The sequence below is a fragment of the Ptiloglossa arizonensis genome, chromosome 3, assembly GCF_051014685.1.
Source record: "Ptiloglossa arizonensis isolate GNS036 chromosome 3, iyPtiAriz1_principal, whole genome shotgun sequence".
Classification (NCBI taxonomy): domain Eukaryota; kingdom Metazoa; phylum Arthropoda; class Insecta; order Hymenoptera; family Colletidae; genus Ptiloglossa; species Ptiloglossa arizonensis.
Genome location: NC_135050.1, coordinates 3,758,234 through 3,785,964, shown reverse-complemented (window position 1 = coordinate 3,785,964; position 27,731 = coordinate 3,758,234). Strand labels below are relative to the sequence as shown.

Genomic DNA, 27,731 nt, shown 5'->3' with positions numbered 1-27,731 from the left:
ACAAACTCTTTCCCGAATTCCGTTCTTTTCTTTTGGTTTATCTTACTGATGTAGGGTTTTCTTCATGCTAGACGGACAGAATAACCGGCATCTTTCAATACCCTACGTTTTAGTACTTATCTTTTTCACACTCAGCTTTTAACATTGATTTAATTGTAGTCGATTTAATTTTTTGATCCTTCTTTGCAATGTTTATTATTACTTCTTTTCTCGGATTGTTAATTTAGGAGGGACTCCTAATTTAATTCTCCAAATTGTTTTCACTTTTAAAGCGTTTTATATCTGAACGCACAGTAAAACAACTTCTGTTTATAATTTGTGCAATTTTGTTGTAAGATTTGTTCATCTTGTATAAATTTAATATTATTTTTCTTTCTTCAGTTGTGGTCTCTTTCATTTTTCTAGACACTCTTTCTTGGTTTTTTGTTGTTTGATAAATGAAGTCTCTAATTTCATTAATCAACCGTTATGATAAATGACTAACGAGAGATTCCCCTTCGCTATTTTCAAATGACGATCGAAAATCGTTGAAAACGGCTATGATACATTGTTTATTCTATTGTTGTATTCTTTGTCCATCCATAAAATGCTCAAGAAATATGTTTTCCTTATTATTTTGTATATTATTTTATTTATACTGTTACTTTTGTTACGTAATAAACTAGGATAGATAATAAGTGAATATGTCAAGAAGTTTTTTCTTTAAATCAATTTGTTTAATAGTTGTAAGCATTTGTATCAGAACAATCATGCTGTGCCAATACTTTTGTCCAGCACTGTATACGTACATGTACTTCTGTGACATGTACTTAACTCAAAGTTTGTATACCATAAATGTTTTAATTAATATATTTTTGAAAATATTGTTTCGTTTAATTGTCAATATGTATCAAAAAATATTGCAATGTAGGTAGTCCTTGTTAGGTAATTTTTTGTTTTTATTATGCAATGCTTATTGTTACAATTATTTTTCCTAAACACTGTATATCGCTTCTTTTGGAACAATTTTTAAGTATGCGTTTCAGTTTTATGTATGCCATACTCTGTATATAAGATGTCCCATGATAGTTTAGTTATTTAGTATAATTACCAGACACTAAGTAATAAGACAAAAATGTAACCAGATTTTTATCGTTCATTTTTATGTAGATTCTTCATGCGTCGCCTATAAAAACTGTTTTACCATTTATTATTCGTTCCAGAATTTATTCAAACCTATACTTACTCTAGCTAGATGAGGGAAATTCATTTTTTACGTCTTCAACGTCTGGTTCTTGGCAGAATTATTTACACTGTCTCTAATCAAGATACCTATAAAAGCATGAAATTCATCCATATAGGAATATTGATTATTTTGTCAAAAAAAGTGCACTCGATTGTACAGAGAATGGAGAATATTGCAATAGATACTACTTCCTTGGCAAAGAATATTACAAATTAGAGCATGCAATGAAAAAGATTATTGTTGGTTCAACAGTATTGCATTGTTTTTGAATCATCTAAATATGTAAGATCCCCCTGTTTCTCAAATCCTTTTTTGACTGATGCTTCGCTTGCTCGATCTTCCATTAGTTTGTATCTGTAATTTTGTATTGAATTAAATTAATAGGATTAACAATTTACGATCATGTTATATAATTGTTGAAAGAAATAAAAAATTTTAATTACTATCAAAAATGTTTGTGTTTAATGATTCTTGTTTCATTCGAGAAAACTAGTTTTCATCTTCATTTAACTTATGGAGGATTTTTCTTCTTCTCCTAATAGTTCATTCAAAAAAATATCTTTCTCTTCGTGAGACAGTCTAAGAAAATATCATTCGTATATTTTGATTATACTATTAAGAGTATACTTATAGGAAAATTTACATATAGTGAATAAATGTTTTGTGTCAATACACTTAAAAAAGTACATAATATATTTTTCCGCAGATGAAAAGCATAAACAAATGTGCAAAGTTTGTGCAAATTTTGTTAAAGTGTACAGAGTTTTTCTCTTAAAAAGTTCTTGCTTAAAGCAGTTTCTTGAAATCTACTAGTCTGAAGCTACCTTGCATATAACATAAATTTACTTAAAATTTTAATACTATCCATAATTTTTTCCGAATTTACCAATTTGTTATTAAAAATGACATTAGAATTTTAAATTTTGGTGCACATTTTTATACATGCTGTTGCCAGAATGTTTATGTTACTAATTTAAATTTCACATATATCTTGCTTTTAATGGGTATTGTAGTATCCACAAAACTGCTGAGAAGTTTTTTTTATAAAATATTTAATAAACCTAGTCTAACAGTAGATTTTTGGATAAAAATTTTCGAATATTTAGAATGTATTTTATTTAAAGGGATGTTTCGAAAGAGACGCAGTTCATGAAAACTATTGAAGAGTAGAATTTTCATTAAAAAGATCGTTTGTATCGTAATTATTAACAGATGTAATATAGTTGTAGGAACGAAATGTATTTCCTCTAATTCTATATCAGAAAAGAATTCAGAATCTTGATTAGATAATTTTGTAAATAAATATTAACATTAATCCTTTATTACTTTACATACAATCGATACATTTAAGTTTCATTTAATTATATTCAGTAAATAATTTTATTTTCGACTTCTCTTTTGAACGTACTACTTTACTTTTTTAAAAAAAGTTTTATGGTCCTTATGTTGAAAATTGATTAGTTTAAAAATTATAAGTTTGTCCCAAATACTCATATGCGCAAGACATTGCATCTACCCACAAATCAAGCTTTAGGGCTTTTCAGAACGACAGGGAACTCACCTTCTTTTTTGAATTCCCGAAGCTGCAAAGTGCAAATTCACACATGCGACTTGTGCAATAATTGTGTGGCAATGGGAAAATTGAATATGGCGCCGGCTAGCCCATAGTGCTACATTTGGCCACTATCAGCAGTGCTACCCCAATCGTTTCAATTAATGTAACCTAAAATTTATTTAAGTAAACTAAAAACTGGATACTCTAAAGTACGAGTACGTTGCGAATCCAAAAATGAATGGAATTCATGATTCAGAAAAAAAGCGACTACAATCATTGAAGCAAAAGAAAGAAAAATTTAGGGCCAATGAATTGATAGTGCAAAATGCATTAAAGAATTTGGTAGATATTTTATTTCAATTATTATTGTGAATTTTTCTTTACTTTTTCATAACGTAACATATTTATATATTCATTCCTACAGGATAACAAAACAAATAAAAATAAAATAGTGTTTGATGAAGATATTGATAAAGTGATTGAACCCAAAATTAAGACAAAAATAGGAAAAAGAAAGTATGATTTGTTTGATGGTGATGATGACAACAATGAATCACTTTGGGATGATAATACATTTAAAATTACAAAAAAGGTAAGAAAAATATCTCGAGTTTGAAACTTTCAGTTGAAATAATTATTATTGATCAGATAATAATTTCAGCCTGGTGGACAAAGTATTATTTTAGGAAATGACAAAAGATTTAAACTAGATGAACGTTTCATGGAAGATGATTCTATATTAGATGAAAATATTATGACAGAAAATAATAGTAACAACGAATCTGAGTTGCAAAAGGAAAAAGAATGGCAATTAGATATTTTAGAAAATATTTTAGGAGTACCGATACAAACTACTTCAAAGAATAAGAAGACAACTAAAGATTCAAAATTTGCAAGGTACACATTCAAATAATCAATAACATACAAAAGATGTGTATAAATATGTTTATGCATTTTTCGGTCATGATTTTTCTAATTTTTTAGAAAACAAATGATTAGATACGATCCTACAGAAATCAATCATAAAGAATATGAAATTATTGCAGAGAAGCCGCAAATAGATACCAAAAATGTTAAAAAGAAGAAAAAACTCAAACACATCATTGAAGACAATGTTGAAAATTCAGTAACAGAAGTGTCAAAAGATGTCTACTTTTCAGTGTCAGAATCACTCTCAAAAAGTTTCAAAGAAGGAGGCCAGTTTAGTTTACTAAAAACATATAAAAAAGATGAAATCAATGAAAAGAGTTAGTTTCTATTGTATGTGTGTTGCATCTCTTAATAATTATTTTACAATAATTGTTGTTATATTTTTATATACTTTTAGGAGATCATGAATATAATGCATCTACCATAGATTCTTCAAAACATACAAAATTTCATTTTAATTTGGAAACAAAAAACCCATTTAAGTATGATTCATCTGACAATGAAAATGATAATGAAGAAATAGAGCCGAAGAACGAACAACATACAAATCATTTAGTTAAAGTAACAAATCGTTTTTTCTTTGATATTAATGATATACGTTTTAATGGTACGTATTGTAACAAATATAGATAGCAATAGAAAATAATCTTACAAATTGTAATGTTTAACAAATTTTAGAGGCAGTGAATTTTTTCTCCAAAGAATCTGTACCAGATAATGATCTTAAAGATCTTAGACCACAATTAAAACAAATTATGCGTTCGAAAATTCGAAGAAATATAAGAAAAATTCAACCACATGGACGTAAAAGGAAAATTAAACATTAGGAAATTGAATTATAAAATTTATTGTACTATCGTTTTAATTTTAAAAAAATACAAACATGAATATCAAATTCATACAAGTGTTTATAAAAGGAAAAAAGAAAATTTTATAAATATATTTGTATCATACATTATGTGTATACCATATAAAATACCTTAAAATGTTCTATCCTCTTAATATGGAATTAACATTTATTAATACATTTTTATTATTATTGATGTTATGCACAAATTATTTGACAACTGTTATAAAAATTTTATTGATTCAACATTATGATAAATTCTGATTAAAAAAAAAAATTAAATGCGTTTATTATTGGTCCCTATATATCTTTGAACTATAGCACAATAAAGGAAGCATGTCGTATACCTTTTTGAAATTAGTAGTAAATCAGTCCATTTATTTAAATCGTGTAATCAACCTTTAAGCTACTCTGCGGTATGTTTTTTCCAATAATTTTAAGAATAGTTCATGTGGAAGTCCACGCGATATCTGCTGTATGTGCGTGTGTAATAAATTATACGTTTCTTCTTCGTAAATGGAATACATATTTGATAAACCCAACTCATCATACAATTGTTTCACACGATTCACCTTTTCTTCATCCGCTTTTCCATAACATTCCTACATATTACCAAAAATTACTAGTAGTTACACTCAATTAATAAACAAATAATAATCTTATTAAGAGCGTGTTTACCTCTAAAATTTTCCGTTGCTGTGATGTAACACGTTGTAAAGCTACAACGATAAGCCATGAACATTTTCCTACTGCTATGTCTGTACCATGTTTTCCAGTAGTTCCTGGATTACCATAGCAATCTAAGTAGTCATCTTGAACTTGATAAAAGTGACCCATTTCGTACAAAATGGTGCTTGCCTGTCTATACACCTCTGAATCTTTTATACCAGCCTATAAAATTGTAAAAATAACATTACATAAAAGAAATTGAATAAGTTTAAACTAGAGATCCTTTATACGTACACATGTAATTATCGACGTCGAACATTAAACCGTGTAATTATATATTACACAGGTATTTTGTATTACAAATAATACATTTACATACTTAATATGTTTATGTTAATCAATTTATAAAAACATATATGTACACATATGTATACACACATAAATATCCGCGTACACGGACATTTACACTTCGAATACACATATATTTAAAATACGAATAATTAATTTTTTAATAAACGGTACACGTGTATTTTAATACACATTTAAAACCACGACCTTTAGTTTAAACTCTTTTTAAAAAGGAAAGTTACATAATAAATTAAACGTACATGGAGCATAGCAGCTGTAACTGGCGCTATAAATGTATAGTAAGCTGTTTTGTATTTAACAATGGAATTGTATCGATCCATCGTAAAGAGATCTAGATTTGGTCTTTTTCCAAAGTTTGTTGATAATATATCTAGACATTGTCCATATGCCGTTTTTAATGTAGTCTGTAATGAACATTATACTATAAATCATAAATTTCATAATTCGTATATTTATAAATATACCACATAAGTCAGTGGTTTCCAAATTTGTGGAGGGTGACTTCCTAAAAAAAAATTAATTTCCGCGCTCGAGAAAAATAATAAATTTTAATATAGAGAAATATTTATTTTATTCGGATTTGTATACATTTGATAATATTTACTTTCGCGCCCCTCACTTTAGAAAACATTGACATAAGTAATGTCGTTCTATTGAAAAGAAGTATACTAAGAAAATTGAAAATCATCATACAGCCATTAGCAGAATAAACTTTTCTTCTGCAAAACTTCATTTTGTAGGAAAATAACTACTCAGTCACTGATAACTTGCAAGTATGTGTACCATGGGCAAAAAGTTCCAAACAAACTGTTCTTGCTATTACAAAATACAGTTAAAAATTTATATTAAGACATAATAGAGAATAACAAAAGTCACAGATAATTAAAAGAGAGTGCCATTAGATAATTTCGAGAATAAAATAATTGGTCTATGTCACCAACAATTCACATAACTTTCATCTTGAGAATAAAAATCTCTGTATGTCATAAAGACTAAAATAATTATATTTTCTCTAATTATATCAATTTATAATTTTTCATGAAAATATAGTAGAAATCCATAATGAATTCTGTTTTATTAAACCTTCATTAAGTACGTACATACTGTATTGAATTGTGAAGTTTTTTCTTTCAAACACAAGATTTCGTACAAAAAAATTAATTCTTTAATTGCAATTTATTTGGTCAAAAATAATCACCCTATTCTTATACAACTTTTCAAACACCTTCTATTCAGATACAAAAAGTTACTACTCACCTCTTGGAATAATTCTAAAAGATCTACATAATAATCTTTCGATTTAAAGTGTAATTTTATGAGTTGATATAAACATCCTGATAATAACATACTATCATTAACAGCTGTTAATCCAACATCACCGTGTAAGTACCAACATGGTTGATTGCGTCGAGTCTTTGATTGATCTTGAATATCATCATTTACGAGCAAAAATGCTTGCAACTATAATATAAAATTTATATATTATTTTATACACAACGAAAAAAATCAAATTCTTAATTTTTAGACTAATAAAAAGTGGCACACATTATTATCAATATTCAGTAAACAAAATGTTTTTTTTCTTTATAACTTTCATTGAATAATTTCGTTTATTCAAAAAAACTTTATTGGATATCCAAATACATACACACATACAAAATATGTGAACATAAGAACATACAGTACCAAAAAAAGTATTTATATACCACTAGGTGTTCTACTTTGAACAGCAATAACTTTGTAGAACATTAATTTAACAATGAAATACAATAAAATGTAGAAAATCAACACAGCTTTTAAATGATATAGTATTTTATTAAGGTTTAAACATTTTATTACAAGATGTAAAACAAAATTCTTAGCGAGTACAGAAATCATCAGAGAAAAAAGTATTCATATAGTAGACTTTTACTTTCTTTAATAAACCAATTCACTAATTTTTCTAAAAGAATTTCCATTTTCAGACAGATTGATTATGATATTCCTTTCTTTTAACGTCATTTCTTTGCGTCTGGTAGACATTCTAACAATACATGACATTTGATTATTATGGATAGAATAATACTAACCGAAATGAAACAAAAATATATGCACATCAGGATTCCCCTCATTTTATTGTAAATATGATCTATCAATAGATGGCAGTTATATGAATACTTTTATCCCCATGGTTTTTGTACTCGCTAAGAATTTTGTTTTATATCCTGTAATAAAATGTTTAGACCTTAATATCATTTAAAAGCTGAGTTACTTTTCTACATTTTATTATATTTCATTGTTGAATAAATGTTTTACAAACAAAGTTATTGCCATTCAAAGTGGAGCACCTAGTGGTGTACGAATACTTTTTTCGGATACTGTAAGTGAAGGCTCAACTGCATATTTACAAATTCGCATATCTTGAGAACTTATTGATATATATGGTGTCCCGCGAAGTGTAGTACTTTCGAACAAAGAATAATTCTACATGAAAAAGTAAATAAAAAATTATAAATAAAATTTTTAAAAATAATATTTCATTTTTGAAAAGTATTTTTTTATCTAAACGTACACTTAGCATATCTAAAACATGAAATCAGCCCACAAAGTTGGAGGAGAAAAATACATCTTCCTCAATATCTCGAAAATTATGAGATATAAAAAGAAGTTGTTTAAACAAATATTGCGAACATTTGAATAAGGAATTTAAGCGTTCAAAGAGTTTTGTAAAATATTAATTTGTTTAGACAATATGTTAAAAAATTTCTTTTATACTTTTTTTTACAATTTATTGTTTCGCATCTTTATAAATTTGCCAACGTAAACTATAAAGATTCTTTCAATAAAAGTTAGCGTTGGTATAATAAAATCAGCTTCAATGCGGAACGTGAATTTTTGTAATGTACGCGAATAGTTGTAAAAATATATCATATAGTAGCCGTCTATATTATGATCGTGTATTATGGACTTCGCATTGAAAAAGTAGAAAACATTTTTATAACCGCGTGACTGAAACTATACTAGAAAATACAACTACTTGAAAACTTTCGTTATTGAAGCAATACCGTGGACCGTTTCTATCTGTGGTGATAAGTTTTAATAGCCAAGTCATATTATGTCAAGATATTTATAATATTATATTTTATGCTACCTTAAGAAGAGTTTGGCGTGAAATACATTAATTATATTGGTGACAGTGATAATAAATGGTTCTAAATAATACTTGTTAATAACAATAAAAGATGTAAGTTGTTAATTCTGGTAAGTTGTTAATTCTAAGCAAGTACAATTCCACGGTATGTACTTTAATATTCCCCTAATTGGGACAGAAAGACGGATCAGAGTTCGTCCGAGCTAGGTCCTTTTATAGTATCGGGTTACAGAGCCCCTCACTCGCCCACGCATTGATGTTTTAAACATCCTCGAAAACAATATTTACCAATATTTCGACAAAATTTATAGCGATAGTAATAGGAGGTTTTTGAAAATATTTCGTAAACTAAAAACTGAGCGGTATATTGTGTATAGAAAAATGTTGTTCAGAATGATGACCTTGACAACATATTTCGAAATTATCCAAATCGGAGAAGTTGCCACTGTTCTATGTAATTATCAAAGTATTTTTATCAATATCTCGGAAACTAATAAATAGTCGAATCTGAAATTTCATAAATAAAGTCTAGTTATCATCATTAATAGTAGTCAACTTTTCTCATGAAAAGTTTATAAAGATCATTTTATAACTTTTAAACTTGTTACACGAGAATCTTTCCTCAAGTTCACGCATACTTGATACATTTTCAAAATCAGTTTTCTCGAAAGCGTTCATCGAAAAAACGTTCATTTTCGATTTACTTTTTCATGTATAATTACCTCTTGCTCGATTGTCCTATACTTTGCGGGCATCCAGTATATTCCTTCTAATAAAAATAAATAAATAATTATTTTATTATTTAACACACTCAACGAAAAAATTCACCATACTATGCCTTTCTGACTGTAAATAAATATGTAACGTTAACAATTATTGGGTTGTTCGGAAAGTCATTTCGTTTTCCAAAATGGATAATATATAATTTAATAAAATGTTTATACACTCTAAAAAAATCGTGTTTCATTTTCACCAAAAAAAAAACGAAATGACTTTTCGAACAACCTAATAGATATATTCCTTTGTTATTTAACGCTTCTCGACACTCTTTTCTTATTAATTATATTTTTTTCACTATTATAAATATTGTAAACCGTGTAATATTTAATCAGAAGCAAAACTATTTATCACAATAGAGTGATTGCACTAAAAAAAAAGCTTAATTTTCTTTGTTTAATAATTACAAATTTTTTAAATATTAAAAATACTTTCAATCCTATTATATACATATATATGAATAGAATAACATTTTGCTAATGCAGTAAGATTCCTTATCTGCAGTTTTGAATATTATAGAAATATATTTATCATATTTTCTCGCAAACACAGAGATTCTACTGTTATGCATTACGAGCACTGAGAACATTCAAATAGAAGAGAATTGGATGAAACGAGCGAACAATTTTTCTTTTCTATTGTGCCAACATCTTATCTATTCACAATACTATGAACTACGATTGAAGGACATAAACGCAATAACCAAACGTGGCTACTGTAACGCCTGTTATGCAATCGTAATTTAAAGGATTGCACCTTTTACATTGCACTAAATTATAAATAGATATAAATTGAATTCTATGAATAAAAACTTAATTGGTTTTAAAAACGATGTAAAATAGAATAAAAAGTTACGTACCAACTCCATGCACCAACCTAAAATTCGTGCTAAACGAATATTTTCTTCTGTTAACTGTTCTGGTGAAGCCAATAATTTGTATGCAAGCATAAGCGCTAATGCCCTAGTTTTTTTCCCCGTAGGTACATTATATTGTAGTACCTAATGATTGAGAAAAACATATCTTTTGTTAACACTTGTTATCGAGTACTTACATTATTTATTCATTTTCTAACACATCATATGTTTCCCTGATGTTATACAATAAAATGATAAATAACTATAAAAGTATATATTTGTACTTCTATAATAATTAAAATTGAAACCATCCTTATACTTTTACTTTATTTCTGCATATTTAATAATATACAAAATGATTTATACAAATTTTGTACGATTTATTTCGATGCACAGAAATTTCTGAACTTTTAAATGTCACAACCACTTTATTGTTTTGTAACAAAATAACACTTTTCATTCTCGATTAAAATTACAAATCATCCACAATCACAAATACTGTCGTAAATAATTAATATAATTATCTGTGGCTGATGCTACAAAGTTTAACGAGAAAATATTATTCCATCTAAATATTATTCTCAATTCTTATGAAATCTTTGCATAAAATAATTCTTATGAGAATATTCTTCGATGCATACCTACTATTTTTATCAGTAAATATGCATACTGGAGAGGTAAAAACAATGATCAAAATTTAGGGTGAAAAATCTATTTGATCTAATATCTCAGGAACTATTGCGTGTAAGAAAAAAATGTACTTTTTAAAAGTGTGTACGACCAAATAAAGAATTTCGTTACGTAAGTAGATTTCAGAAACCTCTATTTTTAGAATAATATATTAAAGATTAATACGTTTCTGTTCATTTTTTTAAATTTTGTATCAATTTTTATGTAAAATTATGCGTGTGTGAAGTCCAAACTATGGTACGAAACATAGATGTTTCGAAATTTTTATCTCCCGAATTATAATAAAAATTATTGTTTTTTTTTTAATTTGCTTAAATTTAAACAAATGGATTTTTCTGAATCTGATCTGTAGCTAAATTCGTCGTTTAAAAATACACAATTTTTGTATTTGAACTTTCACCCTATACATAATAATTTCCGAGATCCAGTAAATTCTCGCTATTTGGGACTTCGCAGAGTCTTACAACGTGTACTTTGCGAGCGATCCGATCGTTTTTATACTTTGTCGACAATGGTAGCCGAAGAAGAGAGCTGTAAAGTGAAAGAGAATGAGAAAGAGCGAACGACAGTCGAAGAAAAGGGAAACGTGGAAGAAATAATAAAACTAAATAAAGAAGAAAGAAGAAAGAAGAAAGAAGAACAAATCCGAGAAAACGAGACTGAGTAAGATGTACATAGATTTTTATTTTGTGCGTTTAAAATTTGGAATTGTTCGAAACTGTTAACTTGTATTCATAATAGCGGTTCATGTCTAAAAATGATCCAAATCACATTGCGTTTGGTATTATTTTCATCAGAAAAATCTCATTACGTGTAGTCATGTCGTATTTCAAATTTCACTGATTCCAAAAGGGATTCGTCCAGTTAGTGGGACTCCGGATGATAATATAGCTTATCAAATCTGATGATCACAACGAGAATTTACTGTATTATGTCAAATAGCATCTTACGAATACGAATACGAGAGCAGTGTACGAATACGAGACCCGTATACGAATGCTTACGTATGCTTCGTGCATTCGGCTGTTTAACAAGCATAACTCACAGAAATTTATATCTTAAAATTTTTACGCAAAGAATTGATATGTTTCAGCTTGTCCTATAATTTTTGAACACTTTATACGTGTTGTTTTAAGTAACGAAGAATATTATATTCTATAATTTTCAATTTACAGAAGGGGTACCTTTGCCGTCCATTTGGTAACATCCGGAATGTCAAAATTACGACCAGCATCTGTGAGATCACGAACAATATCTGGCCACACAGCCATCATTTCCCGACTTTCATCTTTGCTCGTCACGAATGTGGACCGAGGAATGAAACACAATGATCTTGCAGCGTCATTTGTTAATCTAAAGATTTAAAAGTTTAATGATAATAGCTTTTTTTCTTTACTTTAAAATTATAATAAATCGGAAAGAAACTGCAATGTCTAGAAAACAGGATAACCCGAGTAAGAGTCGTTCGGTATAATATCCAAACTATTAATCTTATGATATAATAATAGAAAGAAAATTTTTACTTTTCAGCCTAGAAGAAAGGAAAGTATTGTAATTAAGGAAAATTTCGAAACAATTTTTTCCGATGGAAAAATACTTAGTCTTGAAACTCCCTGAGAATGTTTTGACTATTAACTTCTTCGCACCCATGAACGAGATATTTCGTGCATATGTTTATACCTTCGTACATTCCTAAGTCGCACATTGCATGTTGCCAACCGTGTATCGAGAAATATTGAAATTGTAAAGGTAAATTTGTTCTGTGTGAGTTGTTTATCAGTTTTATATTCGTCATATATTGTTCTGGATTCGTTATTTAGATGTCTAATAACGATATACAAGGGGAAAGTACGGAATCAGATTACTTGAATGACAGCGATAGCAATAACGATCCATTGAAAAAATTTTAAAATAAATGTAAAAGGTGTATCATACACACACGCGCGCGCGCGCACGCACGCACACACACACAAATTATATTAAGTTATATTAAATTATAAAATATATATATTATATATCAGAATTTTCCATTTCCGTTGTTCGATAAATTTGTCTAGTCTGGCCGATCACGAAACATTACCATCAGATTGTGCAGTACACAGGGTGGTACAGTGGGTAACTCGAACGAATACTAGTACTACTCACATCGTTGCAAACACATCTTTGCATCTTCTGTATATATATATATGGTTGAAATCGTTTAAATATTTGCTATTCTAATACGGAGAAAAAAGTATAGCATACTATTTCAAAAAGTATAGATGAACTAGAACCCTTCGAAAATCTTTTACTGTTCATAAAAAAAAAATTATTACAAGGCATATTATGGTCTCCTTAATACCGCACAATTTATAAAATGAATAAAATTTCTTTGTATCTCTAAAAATAACGGCGATAATGAAAACGATCGATATTATTGCCCCACTCTGTACGTTTTACTTTCGTATGATATCGCTTGTTAATCACTGCTATCATTTACACCTATAATCTAATTTCGTACCTTTTGCCCGAATATTGTTACTGAACTTCCAAATAACGCATCGAGACTAATATAAGAGAAACAAAAGATTCGTATACGATAAATGTACCGGTACAATTTCAATGCATGGCTACACGATATAAAAAAGTATAAATACACTTGTTTACGTATGTTTAAAACCTGTATAAATTTCAGACGACATTTACTCGCGAGATATCTCATCAAAAGTGTTAAATGATATTGAGTCACAAGATATTTTAAAATCCATTAATGGAAAGAGATGAAAGAATAAAATTTGTTTTACACGTAGGAGGAGGGCTAAGATGATCTGGACGATCGTGAGTCAAAGAATCAACGACCCTTTTTCTGATTGATTTATTACACTCTCTCATCGACGATCTCTCAAGGACCGACGCTTTATACCTCCCCACACCGTGGAGAACTCTCCCTTGACCTATACAATATCCGTCCCGAATTTTTTAAAATTGTTTAATAACAATCGAGTCACCTTACAGAAGGTGATCGTCTTACTTACGTATGTACGATATGTATGTATGTGCAAGTTTTATATTCTTATCTCAATTTCGTTTGTCTGATATATAGAGTATCCTACATTTGAGATAAGCCGAAACATACAAATTCTTCGTGACAAACAGAAATCGAAAAGTCCCTGATCATTTTACAATTTGAAGCTCCTTTAATATAAATAGCGTGTGCATAGATTACGTTAATTGTTTGTATCTCGAAAAAAAGTCTCAAATTACAAAATGGTAGACATTTCAATTTTTCTTTTTAACGAGGACTTTACGCGTTTCGTATTTGCACTTGTCCCATAATTTTTGGATGCTCTGTATATTCCTTATTTGCACCAAATTTCAAGAATATTTTAAATAAATCTTAAAGAGAATTAAATTTTACATAAAATAGTTAAACAATCTTTCCGACAATCTGATATATAAACCACACTTTTTTCCCTAATATCAAGTACTTATATGACACATTATGAAAATAGTAACAACCTTGACGTGCAATTATTTTTCAATTTTACACATATTATTTAATCACCTAGTGTAATAATCTAGGGGGGTAGCACAAATAAAATTCGAAAAAAAAAGTGTTGATCCTTATAGTTAAGGACTACCCTAATGTATACTCGGTCAAAATAAATCTGGCCACACTACATATGTACATACACAGATGAATATCTCTTCCTGTGGATTAAGTACGCTTACAAAGGAACCCCTTCTCTACAAGTGGCGACTGTGCACCAATAGTAGTAGTACGACAAGGTTTTTTGTGATCCAATATAACGTGAATATATATATTAACATATTTAAATGGCTGAATAAATTTCAATGAAATTTTATATTTCAATTTTGTATTCTTATCTCAAGATTTGATTCAATTTTGAGCAAAAGGTTCATGGATAACTATAGTTACTAGTTATAGTTTTTTCTATTTTTCTAATATATATTTGTTATTTGTAAAAGTGTTTAAAAATTTGTTCAATAATTCTTAAAGAGAATTAAATTTTATATAAAAAATTAAATAAACGTTTTCTTTACCTTTTCTAATAACGAAAAAATTAAATGAAATAAATCTTATTGATTGTATACTTAAGCCACACTAATAACATACACAATACATATTCTCTAATAACGATACATGCGATGTTTAGTCTCAATTGATCATGCACACTCGTTGAATGTCTCCTAGTGATTTTATGGCTTTTATGGAGTACTTTCTATACACGCATCCGTTGGCGATAAGACGGTACATTAGAGAAACTAGTTATTCGCAGACATTTCGATACTTTTATATTTCTTATCAATAGTAAATAAAGAGTTATACTGTTAATTATCCTTAACAGTATAAACCTACAAAATAAATTGTATTCACGATAACGTCGAAAGGTTGCCCATTTGCTTTGATGGGTGGCTAGCAGCAATGGTGGACAAAATTTTATTCGAATAAAGGATGACGACATAACAAAATCGATCGGACAATTAGATTTTTATGTGTTAACGTCCCGGATGCCTATCACCCACGTTGGGAAACACTGATATAAAGTAAAATGAAAAATAATGAAATAAGGGTTTTATTTAGGATAGGAAACTGGCCATTTAAGATCTCTGAGCTACCGGAATTATTTCATTTGTTTACTCATATTTGGAATATAATGCAAACACAAACTTGCAACCGGGCATCTCAAATCGATAAGCAAACTAGTATTGTATTGCAAGTAGCAATAGTGCTTAATCTGATTCATAGTGGGGTAATTGTCTATGAGTGATCAATATTTTTTCCAACCATAATACATTTTATTTTTCAACCATTTTAATTTTAATTTTCAGAGAAATTTTAATTTTCAGAGAAACTTTAATTTTAATTCTAGAAAAATGTACACCTTATAAAATACTAGAATATGTAATTTAACAAAAAAGTTTATGTTGCGCTACTACTGAAGTAAATAATTAGGTTAGACAAGTTGTATGATTTACGTTGCACACACACATATATTGTAACTAAAGATTTTATAGTTGGATTAAACTTGATTAGCCATTCAAGACTTTCTCAACTATAAATCACACAATACTTCTCCTACTTCTACATCAGGCCTTGTTGTTGTATTTAAGGGACAAACAATATGTATTTTCAGATGTATGTACGAAGAATCCAGAAGTGGAACGATAGAGATAACGAACGTTTTTCGAAATTCAAAAGATATATTCTTAAGCAACAAATAAATGTAGTTATCGTCAATAAATAAACACCCCGCTACAATACAAATTACTTTTTCCAAACGTTTTAATTGGTTGTCTCTTATGGTTTTCGAGATGAACATCAAAAACGATAAAGTGTAGAGATGCCTGGCATTTATTGTTGAAAACATTCAAGGTATTACCATTCAATGGAAACCACGAGACACTGATGAACATTCATTCATCCTGATAAAATGTGATGTGCCAGATTAAATAAATATTGTACCATATCGATGAGTGTTTATTAATTAAACACATAACTACTTATGCAGTTACTAAATTTTTACAAATTTTAATTTTTCCTTGTAAAAATAGACTTTAGTTGATAAATCAGACATTAAGTCTGTTGGTCTAAATGAATGAAAATGTTGCATTCCATGAATTGTTTTAGCAAGTCCAAATACTAAAAATATTGAATAAAAATTGCAGCGAATTTTGTAAGTCAGAGCATAATGCTTAGGGACAAAACATTTGAGATACTTTAAGTTGAACAATTTTTCTTTAATTATTTTAAACACTTTGCCGTGATTTGGTTAATAAGTATACTTAAGATGAATTCATTAATTGAGTCTGAATCGTTCGTTATACTTTTGTACCGAGCTGAATTTATCATTAATTTGTTCAATAATAACAGTCATCCAATCGATCAATTTCTGTCAAATTTAATCTGATGATCTTTGAAAACTGGCTCGAACTATAAGGTGTTTCAAAGACTGTGTAACACAATGCATTGTATGCATTTTTGAAAGAACACACGGTACTGGCATTAAGAAAATACTTTTCTAATAGACCTTCTCCACAAAATAAAAACAAATAACTTCTTTTATTTTTACACCATGCTTGTTTTTCTCCTTGAGAAGTAAATATCATGTAAGAAGAGACAACAAATAGAGCATTAGAGGTAATCAAACGGTATTATGAATGTACAATGAGCAGCTGAAAAACTTGTCACGACATTATCGGAAAATTTGTGTTGTCAGTTAAACGTAGACACCGTGTAGTACGCAAATTAGATGCACGAAACACTATTCGCTGTAATTAACATATCGTGCGCATAATAGGGACGGACGAAAAATCTTTTAATTTTCTTCGTAAATAGCAAATAAAGGTACTTGTTTAGATTAGCAAACAACTCGCCGAATTTTTCCAAATGTTTTGATTAACCATTCAAGATAAATGTTAAAAATGAAAAAGTGGATATAAAAGAAAATAAAGAACACAGTTCCTAAATTTATGTAAATCTAATCTTTAGTAAAAAAGAAACACACACACGATACTCTAAATTGTTCCGAAATGAACAAACACATTTTGATAAATATGTAAAAGCATTTTGAATTGCTAGCGTATATCTACTTTCAATGTGAATAAATTTTGTATCGAAGCACATGACAACGTAGTGAGCTATGGAATGGTTGCTCCAATCAGGCGATTGTCATGTAAATGATAAAATGGTTTTTACATGATATATTTTCGTTTATCTGTTAACACATTTAGTTCAACTATATAACATGTCTGCACACGAAGAAAATACTTTATTAAAAGATTCCCTCTTAGAAAATTCTTCACTAGAAGATTCTGTACCAAAAATAGTCAAGAACGACGTACACTCTGTGGTGCAGGTACAACATATTCATGAATTTAATCGATCAATTATTTTTATGTTCTACTAAATGTGACAAATATACAAGTACAATGAAACGAACGATTAAAAATGAAAGTATTTTATGTACTAATTTACTTGTTGTTTGATTTAGAATCAGATTTATAAATAACCTTAACAAATACAAAATTATTCAACAAGGTTATTCAAAGACTAACCATTTAATGTCAGTAGTTTATTAATTATTATTAGACCGCACAAAATACCTCGTAAAAATTAGTAGAAATACAAAACAAATATCAATTTTATTCTAAACGTAAAACTTCTAATAAATGAATTTAAAATCTAATAAAATCAACATTCACGATAGCCCATACTTCGTATAAATTTTTTTCTTGTATTCATAACAAATATTTTCAGGATGTGCTAGACACAACTTTTTTCTGATAAGTCCAATTACAATATTCAAAACAGAATCAACTGACTGTTCAAGATCACTATATAACAACAAAGTGTTATCTCTACTATACTGTTGAGCTGCTTCTTTTCATGCAAACTCTGTCTATCAAATAGAGAGACTAGCTGGAATGAAAAAGCAGGTTTTTTTCGGGTACAATTTATGTTCGGAGAAGTAACCTTGAACGGTCAGTTGATTTTAGTGCAGACTCGGTAAATTCGAAACAAAACACAAACGAATTGGAAACGTTTATACATGTCCAACAAACGAAAATTTATAATTACATTGTTCTATATCAGAATTTTATCTTGATTTATTATTACTCATAACGAATGTTCAATTTCAAATTTTTATAAATAATACTTCTTCTAAAACAATATTCTCGCATAGCTGGCCATGTAGTTATTTACTTTGTTTTGTTTTGCAAAGCAAAATTATAAAAACATAAAATATAAAACCATAGAGTAATAAAGAAGAATTGGGCTCAGAAATTAGTAAATCCATTACAGTGATTGTAAAAACGGTAACGCATCGTGGAACGCAAACAGTAATACACTGCAACCCTGATGAAACTAATGAGGATTTCATTGATATGATAATTAAAACAAAAATATGAAAAATAGTGTTGTATTAATATTACATTGGAATACATTTACTTTCATCAAATTTTAAGGACTTGCGACAGGTTAATAAATTTGCGTATTTAATTTAATTTCAAATAAATGAATTCAAATCTATATATATATAAACCAACATAGAAAACATATATATTCATTGAAATCTTCTCTTAAATAAAATTAGTAATCTGCTATAATATAATATCGATATCTGCGTAATTTTTAAAAACTTTTAATTTGTGTATTTATTTTTTACTGAATAATTGTCAAGTAAAGCTAAAAGCTTTATATTAATTAATCGCTAATAGATATATATACCTATAGAGATACATATGTAAACCTAAATATCTAAAGTTATAACAATTTTTCGTAAGAAAACACAATATATTTTATAGATCTATAATATATAATTTGAACGATTAAAAAAGTTACAAAACATAAATCTTTAACTTTTCTTTTATATTCGTCCTACCATCCACGTCCATTAATAATAAACATATGCAAATTATCAAAGTACCGCAATTTGTATTCCTTAATTATTTATAGCTTATAATGTAATAAAAGGTAATGAGTTGACCTTTACTCTTCCACATATTCTTACATATATTTTGTTTTACAAAAACACGTCAAATTTTAAAAGTAATGAATTTTTAAATTAAGATAACCAGTGTTTAATTATAATAATTTAACATTTAACATTTAACTTATCATTTAGTTTATTTTAATGACTATTAAAAGTAAAGAAAATTCTCGATATTTTTCGTATAAGTTTGTACTTAGAAGTATATTTAACAAAACATTGTTAATGTGTTATTAAGTGTGACATTATTAGATGCTAATAATTTAGAGTATAGATATAATTTAAATAATAGATACATTATATATTTACGCTTCCAAAGTACTAACAATTAAATAGTATCTTTTCTATTACTATATTTCTCAGTTTATGTACACATTTACGGCTTTTATTTAACATGCATTTTTCAGGTTCTTACTTACCGAAAAGATTCCGAGATGGGTGTATTTGTCTTGCAACGTAGCAAACGTGTACTGGATGCTTGATTAAATTGTCGCAAAGTATTATCTTTAATATGCATAGAAGTAACGAGATTATATGAAAAATTTCGCTTAAATAATGACTGAACATATTTTTGTAAAGTGAAAGACATTTTTACGTATATAAAATATAATCGAATGCCCTGTCCGTAACCTCTTTTCGTGGAAAAATAAAGAACTCTTATATCCGTCGATTTGCACGTCAAGCATCAACGTTATGTTCAATAAAAATGTTCATAAAAAAGTACATGTGTAAAACCAAAACAAGGATTTTTATCTCAAACAGAATTACCAACAATTTATTCAATCGTGAAAAAGAAAATGTCATAACCTAACACGCGCTACATAATCAATGTGTATACTAATATGCTTTAAAATGAAACGAGACTCATCCTTTTATACCACTACTGAACACGTGACACATACCCAATATAACAAAATATGCATATATACTTATTTATTCAAACATGATCCACATTGTCAAATGTATATATATATATATATCAATGTGTAGATATATATAGATCTATATATACATATATAGTGAGTGAATACATATACGTACATACACATATATGTATATATGCATGCGCGCGCGCACACACACATCGTATATACATATAGATATATTCTAAGGTCAATCCAGTATTCTTAGTCGTTTCATTCATTTTTTATATACATTCGTACGCATATTCAATGTCACTGGCTTCAGCTAGCTTGTCCATACTACTACAAATGTGTGGAGGCATTTCAACTTCTGATTGGTAGAATGGTGTTGGATGCGCAAGCTGATTGGCGATAACTTTGTTCATTTGCATATTATGGACAAGTCCTCTTAAAATCAGTTACATACACGACAAGCATTAATTATGCCGTTTGACAGGAATACGTCAAACGTGCCTCCTTTAGATAAGCTTTTGGTTGTACAACAGAAATGTTAGATGGCGTAAGTACAACGATACGACGAAACAAAATTACTATGCCGCTGATCGTATGATAAGGCGACTCGACCTTTTGAATTATATAAGGTGAGATTTCCTATCAACGTTAAACGCATGTGCCTGGATATATGTTCTCAGGGGACGCACTCGTTTGAACGAAATTTTCAGACGCAGATAATATTTTTCATATACCTGTGCTGCATTTAATTAGTAACTTTCGCCCAGCACTGTAGTTGGGGGTGTTCTTTGCACTAACACGTCGAAAAGGCGTCAGTAAAATACTTTGATAAGTGAAAAAGAATTTTAATAAGCACCTATTTTGTTATTTCTGAAAATGATCTACAATGTTTGAAAAATACATTTTGAAACATAAGATGTGGTAAGGTATATACACATTTTTAATATAACGATTTTATTTCCCGTAACAAAATAAAACAAATTACAATCAAATACAATTAATACATATACGTTATAAATACATGCAAATATAATTTATATAAATTAAAGGAGGGAAAGATATTGAAATAACTTTTTAAATATAACATCCGTTTTACGTAACTTAAAATAAAAAGTTTATTTAAATATTGAACACGCAAAAACTGATTTCCATAACATTAAGTATACACATTATTGTTTTCGTCGTCACAAACCTCATTTGCGGATTCCAACGACACTGGTTCCGTCATTCGAATGAAAAAGTTTCAAATTCAAAAAAGTTCACAAAATATGAAGAAGTCCAATATATGTAACGTCATACGTGTGTGGCTAATTAAATAATCTGTTACGATCACACAAAATACGGTACTGCTTACCTCGTCTAAATTTATAATATCTAGTAAATGTGCATGATATTTTTAAAAGTCATGGTCATAGTGTCTAAAAGTAGTTAAGCTACTATCACCAATAATCGTGTTTCTGTTCCGATATATATGTACCTAATTAACTCTTCGGAATCCTAACATACTGAAACCTTTTTATTTCAAATTAATATAATAAAGATCAACTCTTACTTCTGTAAATATCAAGATATTAAATACACGTTTATTATAAAATGCATATAAAAAAAATTATTTATATATTATCGAGCATGAACTGACCATCGATTATAATTTTAATTGACTTATGACAGAATAGATCATAACTACTGTAGATAAAAGAATTCCGTCTATTTGAGGGAAAAATCAGCATCCTACGGCCAGCCTTCCTCCTTCGTAGTTCGCTCTTGTACGTACTATACAACATAAATGCACAGGAGCATTATATTATTAATCATATTATTTATCGTTCTCAATCTTTCGAAATATATACTTTATAAATGATATATCACATAAATCTTTATGAAATGACAATACTCGAGCAATAAATCACGATATATGAAGTATAAGATAGGTTATTTCTTTAAAGATTAAACTTTTATTTATTAAAAATATCCTATTATATTTTCAGAATTAATTCCAATACATGTAACTAATATTTTCAATATTTTAGATAAATTATATATATAATAATATTATATATCTTTAATATTTAATACATCTGAATGTAAAAAATAGATTAAAATATTCACCACATAGCATAATACTTCAAAATATGAAGAACATACCGTATATATTACAATTTACAATATATTAAAATATAGAGAACACACAGTATGTATTAAAGTTTCTATATTAAAATATGTATAATATAGAGTGTATTCAAAACTGCATATTATACATGTAATTTGTATATTTTTAATATCCAATAAAGTCGGTCGATTACTTTGTTTTTTGCAATATTTATAAATTCCTGGAAGTATAAAGTGGAAGTATGGTAGCAGATTATGTGTTGGTAATTGCATTGGTATTACGTAATCAAATAATAATTATTCTTTTTCCAGAATGATCCAGGATAGTAACCTACAACGAAATTAATTATGTATTTTATATTGTACCTATTACAAAATTATTGTACAGTACCGGTATTTCATAGCAATTTATATATGTGTGTATGTGAATATTTTTAATAAATAATAGTTTAACCCTTAAAGTAATAACCTTTCTATATTTTACTTATGATCTATTGCCAAAGTTTTGTTATGTCACAATAATTTAAATGACATATCACTTATAAGTTAGACATTTTGCATGGTTTAAAATGCTGCTACGCATGTATCTTGCACAGCGCGCTTCAGTTACACGTGTGAAAGAAAAAAAGTAACTTGGAACCAGTGATGTCAGGCGAGAAGAACTTCTAGGAATTTCTCCTTCAATTGTGTGTGAAAGTGGGGAAATAGTACTAACAGGCTAACAACACGGACCACACGTGGACGTTGGCGTCCTGATGCTACGTTAGTACACATACGTCGAACGTAGAGCAGTGGAGGAGTAATTTACCCACTATTATTCCTATTCTCGAAAGGTGGTTGTAAAAGTTCTCGCTTGGTATCACTGCTTGGACATGGTGATCTTTCCCTAAATTGACCAGCAATATTTAAGCAGGTGTATCTCTTGGATAACAGAGTTACTAGAAAAAATCCTAGAAGACGAATAGTGGGTGAACTTAGCATTTAAGAATTGAACTTGAACTGATATAGTTAATGCTGTAGCTGGCATAACTCGTACTGTAACGTTATAGTGATAAGTGATGAATTAACGGGTGTTCTAGAAATTCTATTTCATTGCATTATTGTAGGGTTAGGGTAGGTTTTTCAATATAAAACTTTAAATGTTATTTTCTTTTAACGATATTAATTTAAATTTATAATATTATCTTACCCATACTATCATACCTTTTCCTTTTTCTGATGTCTAAAATCATTCAGCTTCTCGTGGTTTCTATCGAGCAATGATTGTGCTTACTATTATAAAGAAAATAGAAAAAAGGTTACAATTACAACATGCAATTGTACGATTTCATAATTATATATGTTTATAATATAAAAGGCATTGGATTTCTTTAAATTCTATGAGAAAATGGTAAAATAATCAGTGTGCCTATTGAATCGCTGAACACAATGTTTATGTCGGCCTATCCTGATCATAATTATAGAGCTGTTGCAAATGAAAAACGCACAATCGAAATAGGACAGAATACAAAATATGAAAGTATTTTTTTTTAAATTTTTTAAACTATTCTTTTGTACAAGCCATTTTTATAAAAATTAGTAAAAACTACCAACTTTGATAGTTTGTATTCTTTAGACAATATCGAAAACAACAAAATATTAACTTCCTTCCTATGAGGAAAAATCCCCGGTATTAAAAACAAAACCATTATGACATGAATGTCCCACGTAACATCTGGGAACTTTTTTACACAGAGATATTATGCATTTATTATACTCACCTATATCTAAATGAGTTATATAGGAAAGAAACTGTTAGAAACATACGTATTTACCGACAATAGTACAAGTTTATTACTTCTGACTCCTTTAATATATATTTTTAATAATTAATAACTCGAATACAAAGCCTCAAACATACTTCCATCATTTTTTATTTTTGCTTTATTTTGACACGTAGAATTATCTATAAAAGTTTCGGATTGTATTATAATCGAAATAATATATGCAGATATAACAAACTTATAAAAATGTTACACTACAGCAGTGGAAAGTGTTTTATACTATTTTTTATTATTTTTCTTAGGAATGAAAATTTGTGGGCACGAAAGCCGATTCAAACTCAAGATCTTCGTCATAATCCGGTAAGCTGGACCTGTAGCTACAACAGTTAAAAGCTTTTTCTGATTCCAGCGTACTTGGGATAACAATAAAAAATTCAATTTTTTTTTTGCTAAACTATTGACCTTGGACTAAGAATAAGGTAAAATTATCATTAAAATCTAATGAAAAAATAATTAAAGAAAATTGTAAACAAATTTCTAATAAATATTTAAACTAGTGTATTTTACACTATTTATTGCTAGTGTACCTATTTTCCTTATTTGTACATCATTGTTAATTAGTTATATAGACTTGTTTTTATATTGAATACATAGAATTTTAGTTTTCTCTTTATGTAACATATTCTACTTTGTATTTGCAATATCTAATATTAAAATAACATATGTATCTGGCTGTAAGTTAATTTAATAACATATATGCAAAATATTTTTTTCTTATTAATGTATTATATTATTGGTTTTTATTGTTGAGAAGTTAAAAATTTCATAATTTGATTGCTTAATATAATTTATTCTAGTAATTATATTATATTACCTGCTACATCATTTTTCACAAAGGAAAATATCAAAGTAAAGTCTATTTATTGTCTAAAAGGTACTTTATTAGATGGTGCTGGTAATCTATATTTTTCCAGTTCTACTTCTGCTTCTCCAAAAGTATTTACATGATAACAAAAATATTCTGGATTTTTGTATTCTTTATCCTTAGCAGCACCAGGACCTACAGCTGTAAAATGAAATTTGAAGATATTGTATGCCAAGAACACTCATAATAAGAATAATAAGATAAAGGATAATTATTTTATATAAGATTCTCATAAATTGTTGCAAATTACTTGCGTATTTATAGAATGATAATGAGAGCAATTATAAATGGACAGTGTACAACAGGAATGATACAAGAAATATGACTACAAAAATAAATGAACTAAATAAAGAAGAGGAAGAGCTTATTTTATGTTACAATAATCCTTTCCGCGTATCTGATACATACAACATAAATTTTGCTAGATACTACTTGGATTACCGATTTTTTGGATACAGAACACCGGTTCATAATATTGAAACAATATGTTACTGTATTAATAAAGGCTGCTGTCAAATCCTTGTACAATACCCGACTTATTTGAAAACATAGAGAATCGTTGATATGACACATTCATACATTTATCGAAGCTGGTGGTGGTTACTTTGAGCAGTAGCTCTGAAGCATTAGAACAAGTTAGTACATTTGAAATAGTGGATAAGATAGTCAATTCATCAAACCATTTACATTATTTGCAATAAGACAAGGATTAAGAAAAACAATATTAATGGAGATTATTGTAGAAAAGAAGAATATTAATGCTGGAAAAAATAACATACAATGGTATATATAACAGGATGAAAATACAAAAAATAATCGATTTTTTTAAATTTCTATGGTAGAAGACCCCATTAAGAATTACTAATGTAATTTGACAAAAAGGAGTACATTGAAAACATGTAAACGAATGTGTAAATCACTGTATACGTGCAAAATTCCAATACAGAACAGTCCTCTAGATAGCAATACTATTCTGATTAAGCAATATGTAAGAGACAGATCATTTAATACTAGATAAAAGAAAATATATTTGTTGTAGTATTTTATGTTAAAAATTCAAAACAATATTTCTTTAATATTAAATTTCTTAAGGCCAACCTGTGACAGTCGCACAGGTTGTTCAGCCTGTAACTGTCTCAGGCTGATGTATCTCACTTGTGTTTGGGCACTTGTGTTTTGTAGTATCATTAGAATACATATATGATGTTTTTGTCTTCTTTTAAGAAAAAGGAAGAGAATTATGAAACAAAATATGAGGAATGACAAAGGCAGACATCAGATTCATTGAAAGAATACTCAGGCATTGATACATGACATTTATCAATCCTTTGTTTATATTGGATTATGTATTAAGAGAAAAATGTAATTTTATAATAAAGATTATGATGCAGAAATATGCATTCCGTATTTTAAAATATACCACATATTAAATTTTTGATTATATTGTAGTGGATGTGTTAAAATCTATGTATTATCTTAAACTTATTTCATTTTACTGTTTTTAATAAAAAATGATGTTTACCTCACATTTATACTTTTATTACCTTAGAATAATTTTTTCAAATAATTAATAAAAAAGAAAGTGGCAATTTCTGGACCAATTTTCTCAATTTTGCTGCTCACAGAAAGAAAATAATAATAGTATTTTCTTAATACAATTATAAATTTGACAGGCAGTTCTACTAAATTCTATCATAAATAAAAAGGACTTAAGAAATTTGGAAAACCATTTTTGACACTTTCTCAAATTCAAAGCATGTTCACCATACACTTCACAAATGTTTTTAACTGTATCCGTAGTTGTATTACCTTTTTTAAATTCATATAGCATACAATGCCGCAAATGAAGTTCGCACACGCTCATTTAAAAATTTTGTTTCAAATGAAAAATGTCAATCAAATTCTTTAAACTATATAGACAGAAGTTTCTATAAACACATCGCCGAGATGCGATTCAAGTGTTTATTTAAAATACGATACGAGACGACATTACTTATGGGATAACCTAATATTTATATATCAATAATGATAGTTATTTCCGAAACCAAACATTCAAACAAATTAATAATGACTATTGTATATATACAACAATTATTACATAGTAAATACGTTCATGTCTTACGTGTTTTTGGTATTTTAACACATTTGTCACTAAGTCCTGTAGCATGTAGATTCGCACTAGATTGATTGCGTGTTTTTGTTGCTTTTCTTTTTGTGCAAAAAGATTGTAATGGCATTAAATTTCCTTTCTAAAATAATTAATTCATCATTTTCAAATCAATGAAACAATTTAATAAGGAAAGATCCAAAATGAATTTTTTAAAACAAGTTGAAACTACAATAATTTGTTTGTGTACCTGTACTAGAATTTGATGCGGAATTAAACGCAACATTTTGGTACAATAATATTAGTAATTCAACTGTAGATTCAAAACGGTAATAATTCTAGATATTTATATAAGAATGTGACTGTAACTTGAACTGAAGTTTGTTCAGGTTCATTTGGGTTTATTCTT

At 28.3% G+C, this 27,731-nt stretch overlaps 3 protein-coding genes and 2 long non-coding RNA genes across 6 annotated transcripts; 2 read left to right on the top strand and 3 right to left on the bottom strand.

Moving 5' to 3' along the window:
- Window positions 1–20: 20 nt before the first annotated feature.
- LOC143144319 (uncharacterized) lies at window positions 21–3,004 on the bottom strand. The gene is made up of 3 exons (XR_012991394.1): window positions 2,787–3,004; window positions 1,226–1,579; window positions 21–1,174 (listed from the first exon to the last, which is right to left on the bottom strand). It is a non-coding gene; the product is annotated as an uncharacterized LOC143144319 (long non-coding RNA).
- On the top strand, window positions 2,906–5,068 carry LOC143144315 (uncharacterized). The gene is made up of 6 exons (XM_076306612.1): window positions 2,906–3,122; window positions 3,205–3,372; window positions 3,442–3,677; window positions 3,765–4,027; window positions 4,108–4,317; window positions 4,389–5,068. The coding sequence occupies exons 1-6, from the start codon at window positions 3,015–3,017 to the stop codon at window positions 4,535–4,537; spliced, it is 1,134 nt and encodes a 377-aa protein (XP_076162727.1). The 5' UTR covers window positions 2,906–3,014; the 3' UTR covers window positions 4,538–5,068.
- Window positions 4,562–20,443, bottom strand: LOC143144314 (farnesyl pyrophosphate synthase-like). Its single transcript, XM_076306611.1, has 7 exons — window positions 19,963–20,443; window positions 12,233–12,401; window positions 10,362–10,502; window positions 6,853–7,056; window positions 5,835–5,999; window positions 5,236–5,448; window positions 4,562–5,159 (listed from the first exon to the last, which is right to left on the bottom strand). Exons 1-7 carry the CDS (start codon window positions 20,130–20,132, stop codon window positions 4,959–4,961), a joined length of 1,263 nt encoding a protein of 420 aa, XP_076162726.1. The 5' UTR covers window positions 20,133–20,443; the 3' UTR covers window positions 4,562–4,958.
- Window positions 20,444–23,500: 3,057 nt separating this feature from the next.
- LOC143144241 (uncharacterized) lies at window positions 23,501–26,626 on the top strand. Its single transcript, XR_012991380.1, has 3 exons — window positions 23,501–23,640; window positions 24,593–25,850; window positions 25,959–26,626. It is a non-coding gene; the product is annotated as an uncharacterized LOC143144241 (long non-coding RNA).
- Ndufv3 (NADH:ubiquinone oxidoreductase subunit V3) lies at window positions 24,392–27,731 on the bottom strand. Of its 2 annotated transcripts, XM_076306470.1 has the most exons (4): window positions 27,573–27,731; window positions 27,338–27,464; window positions 25,165–25,356; window positions 24,402–24,667 (listed from the first exon to the last, which is right to left on the bottom strand). In XM_076306470.1, the coding sequence occupies exons 1-3, from the start codon at window positions 27,606–27,608 to the stop codon at window positions 25,211–25,213; spliced, it is 309 nt and encodes a 102-aa protein (XP_076162585.1). In that variant the 5' UTR covers window positions 27,609–27,731; the 3' UTR covers window positions 24,402–24,667; window positions 25,165–25,210. The 2 variants fall into 2 exon arrangements, with proteins under 2 accessions (XP_076162584.1, XP_076162585.1); XM_076306469.1 differs by having other exon boundaries at window positions 24,392–25,356.

Coding starts and splice junctions, on each gene's coding strand:
- LOC143144315 (XM_076306612.1), top strand. CDS start 3,015: ATGAATGGAATTCATGATTCAGAAAAAAAGCGACTACAATCATTGAAG. Junction 3,123..3,204: donor AAAATGCATTAAAGAATTTG/GTAGATATTTTA, acceptor TCATTCCTACAG/GATAACAAAACAAATAAAAA. Junction 4,028..4,107: donor AGATGAAATCAATGAAAAGA/GTTAGTTTCTAT, acceptor ATATACTTTTAG/GAGATCATGAATATAATGCA.
- LOC143144314 (XM_076306611.1), bottom strand. CDS start 20,132: ATGTCTTTCACTTTACAAAAATATGTTCAGTCATTATTTAAGCGAAAT. Junction 7,057..10,361: donor TAGGTTGGTGCATGGAGTTG/GTACGTAACTTT, acceptor TTTATATTATAG/TTGCAAGCATTTTTGCTCGT. Junction 5,160..5,235: donor AGCAACGGAAAATTTTAGAG/GTAAACACGCTC, acceptor GGTAATATGTAG/GAATGTTATGGAAAAGCGGA.
- Ndufv3 (XM_076306469.1), bottom strand. CDS start 27,608: ATGTTGCGTTTAATTCCGCATCAAATTCTAGTACAG. Junction 27,465..27,572: donor CGCATCAAATTCTAGTACAG/GTACACAAACAA, acceptor TAATTATTTTAG/AAAGGAAATTTAATGCCATT. Junction 25,357..27,337: donor TGTTAAAATACCAAAAACAC/GTAAGACATGAA, acceptor TTCATTTTACAG/CTGTAGGTCCTGGTGCTGCT.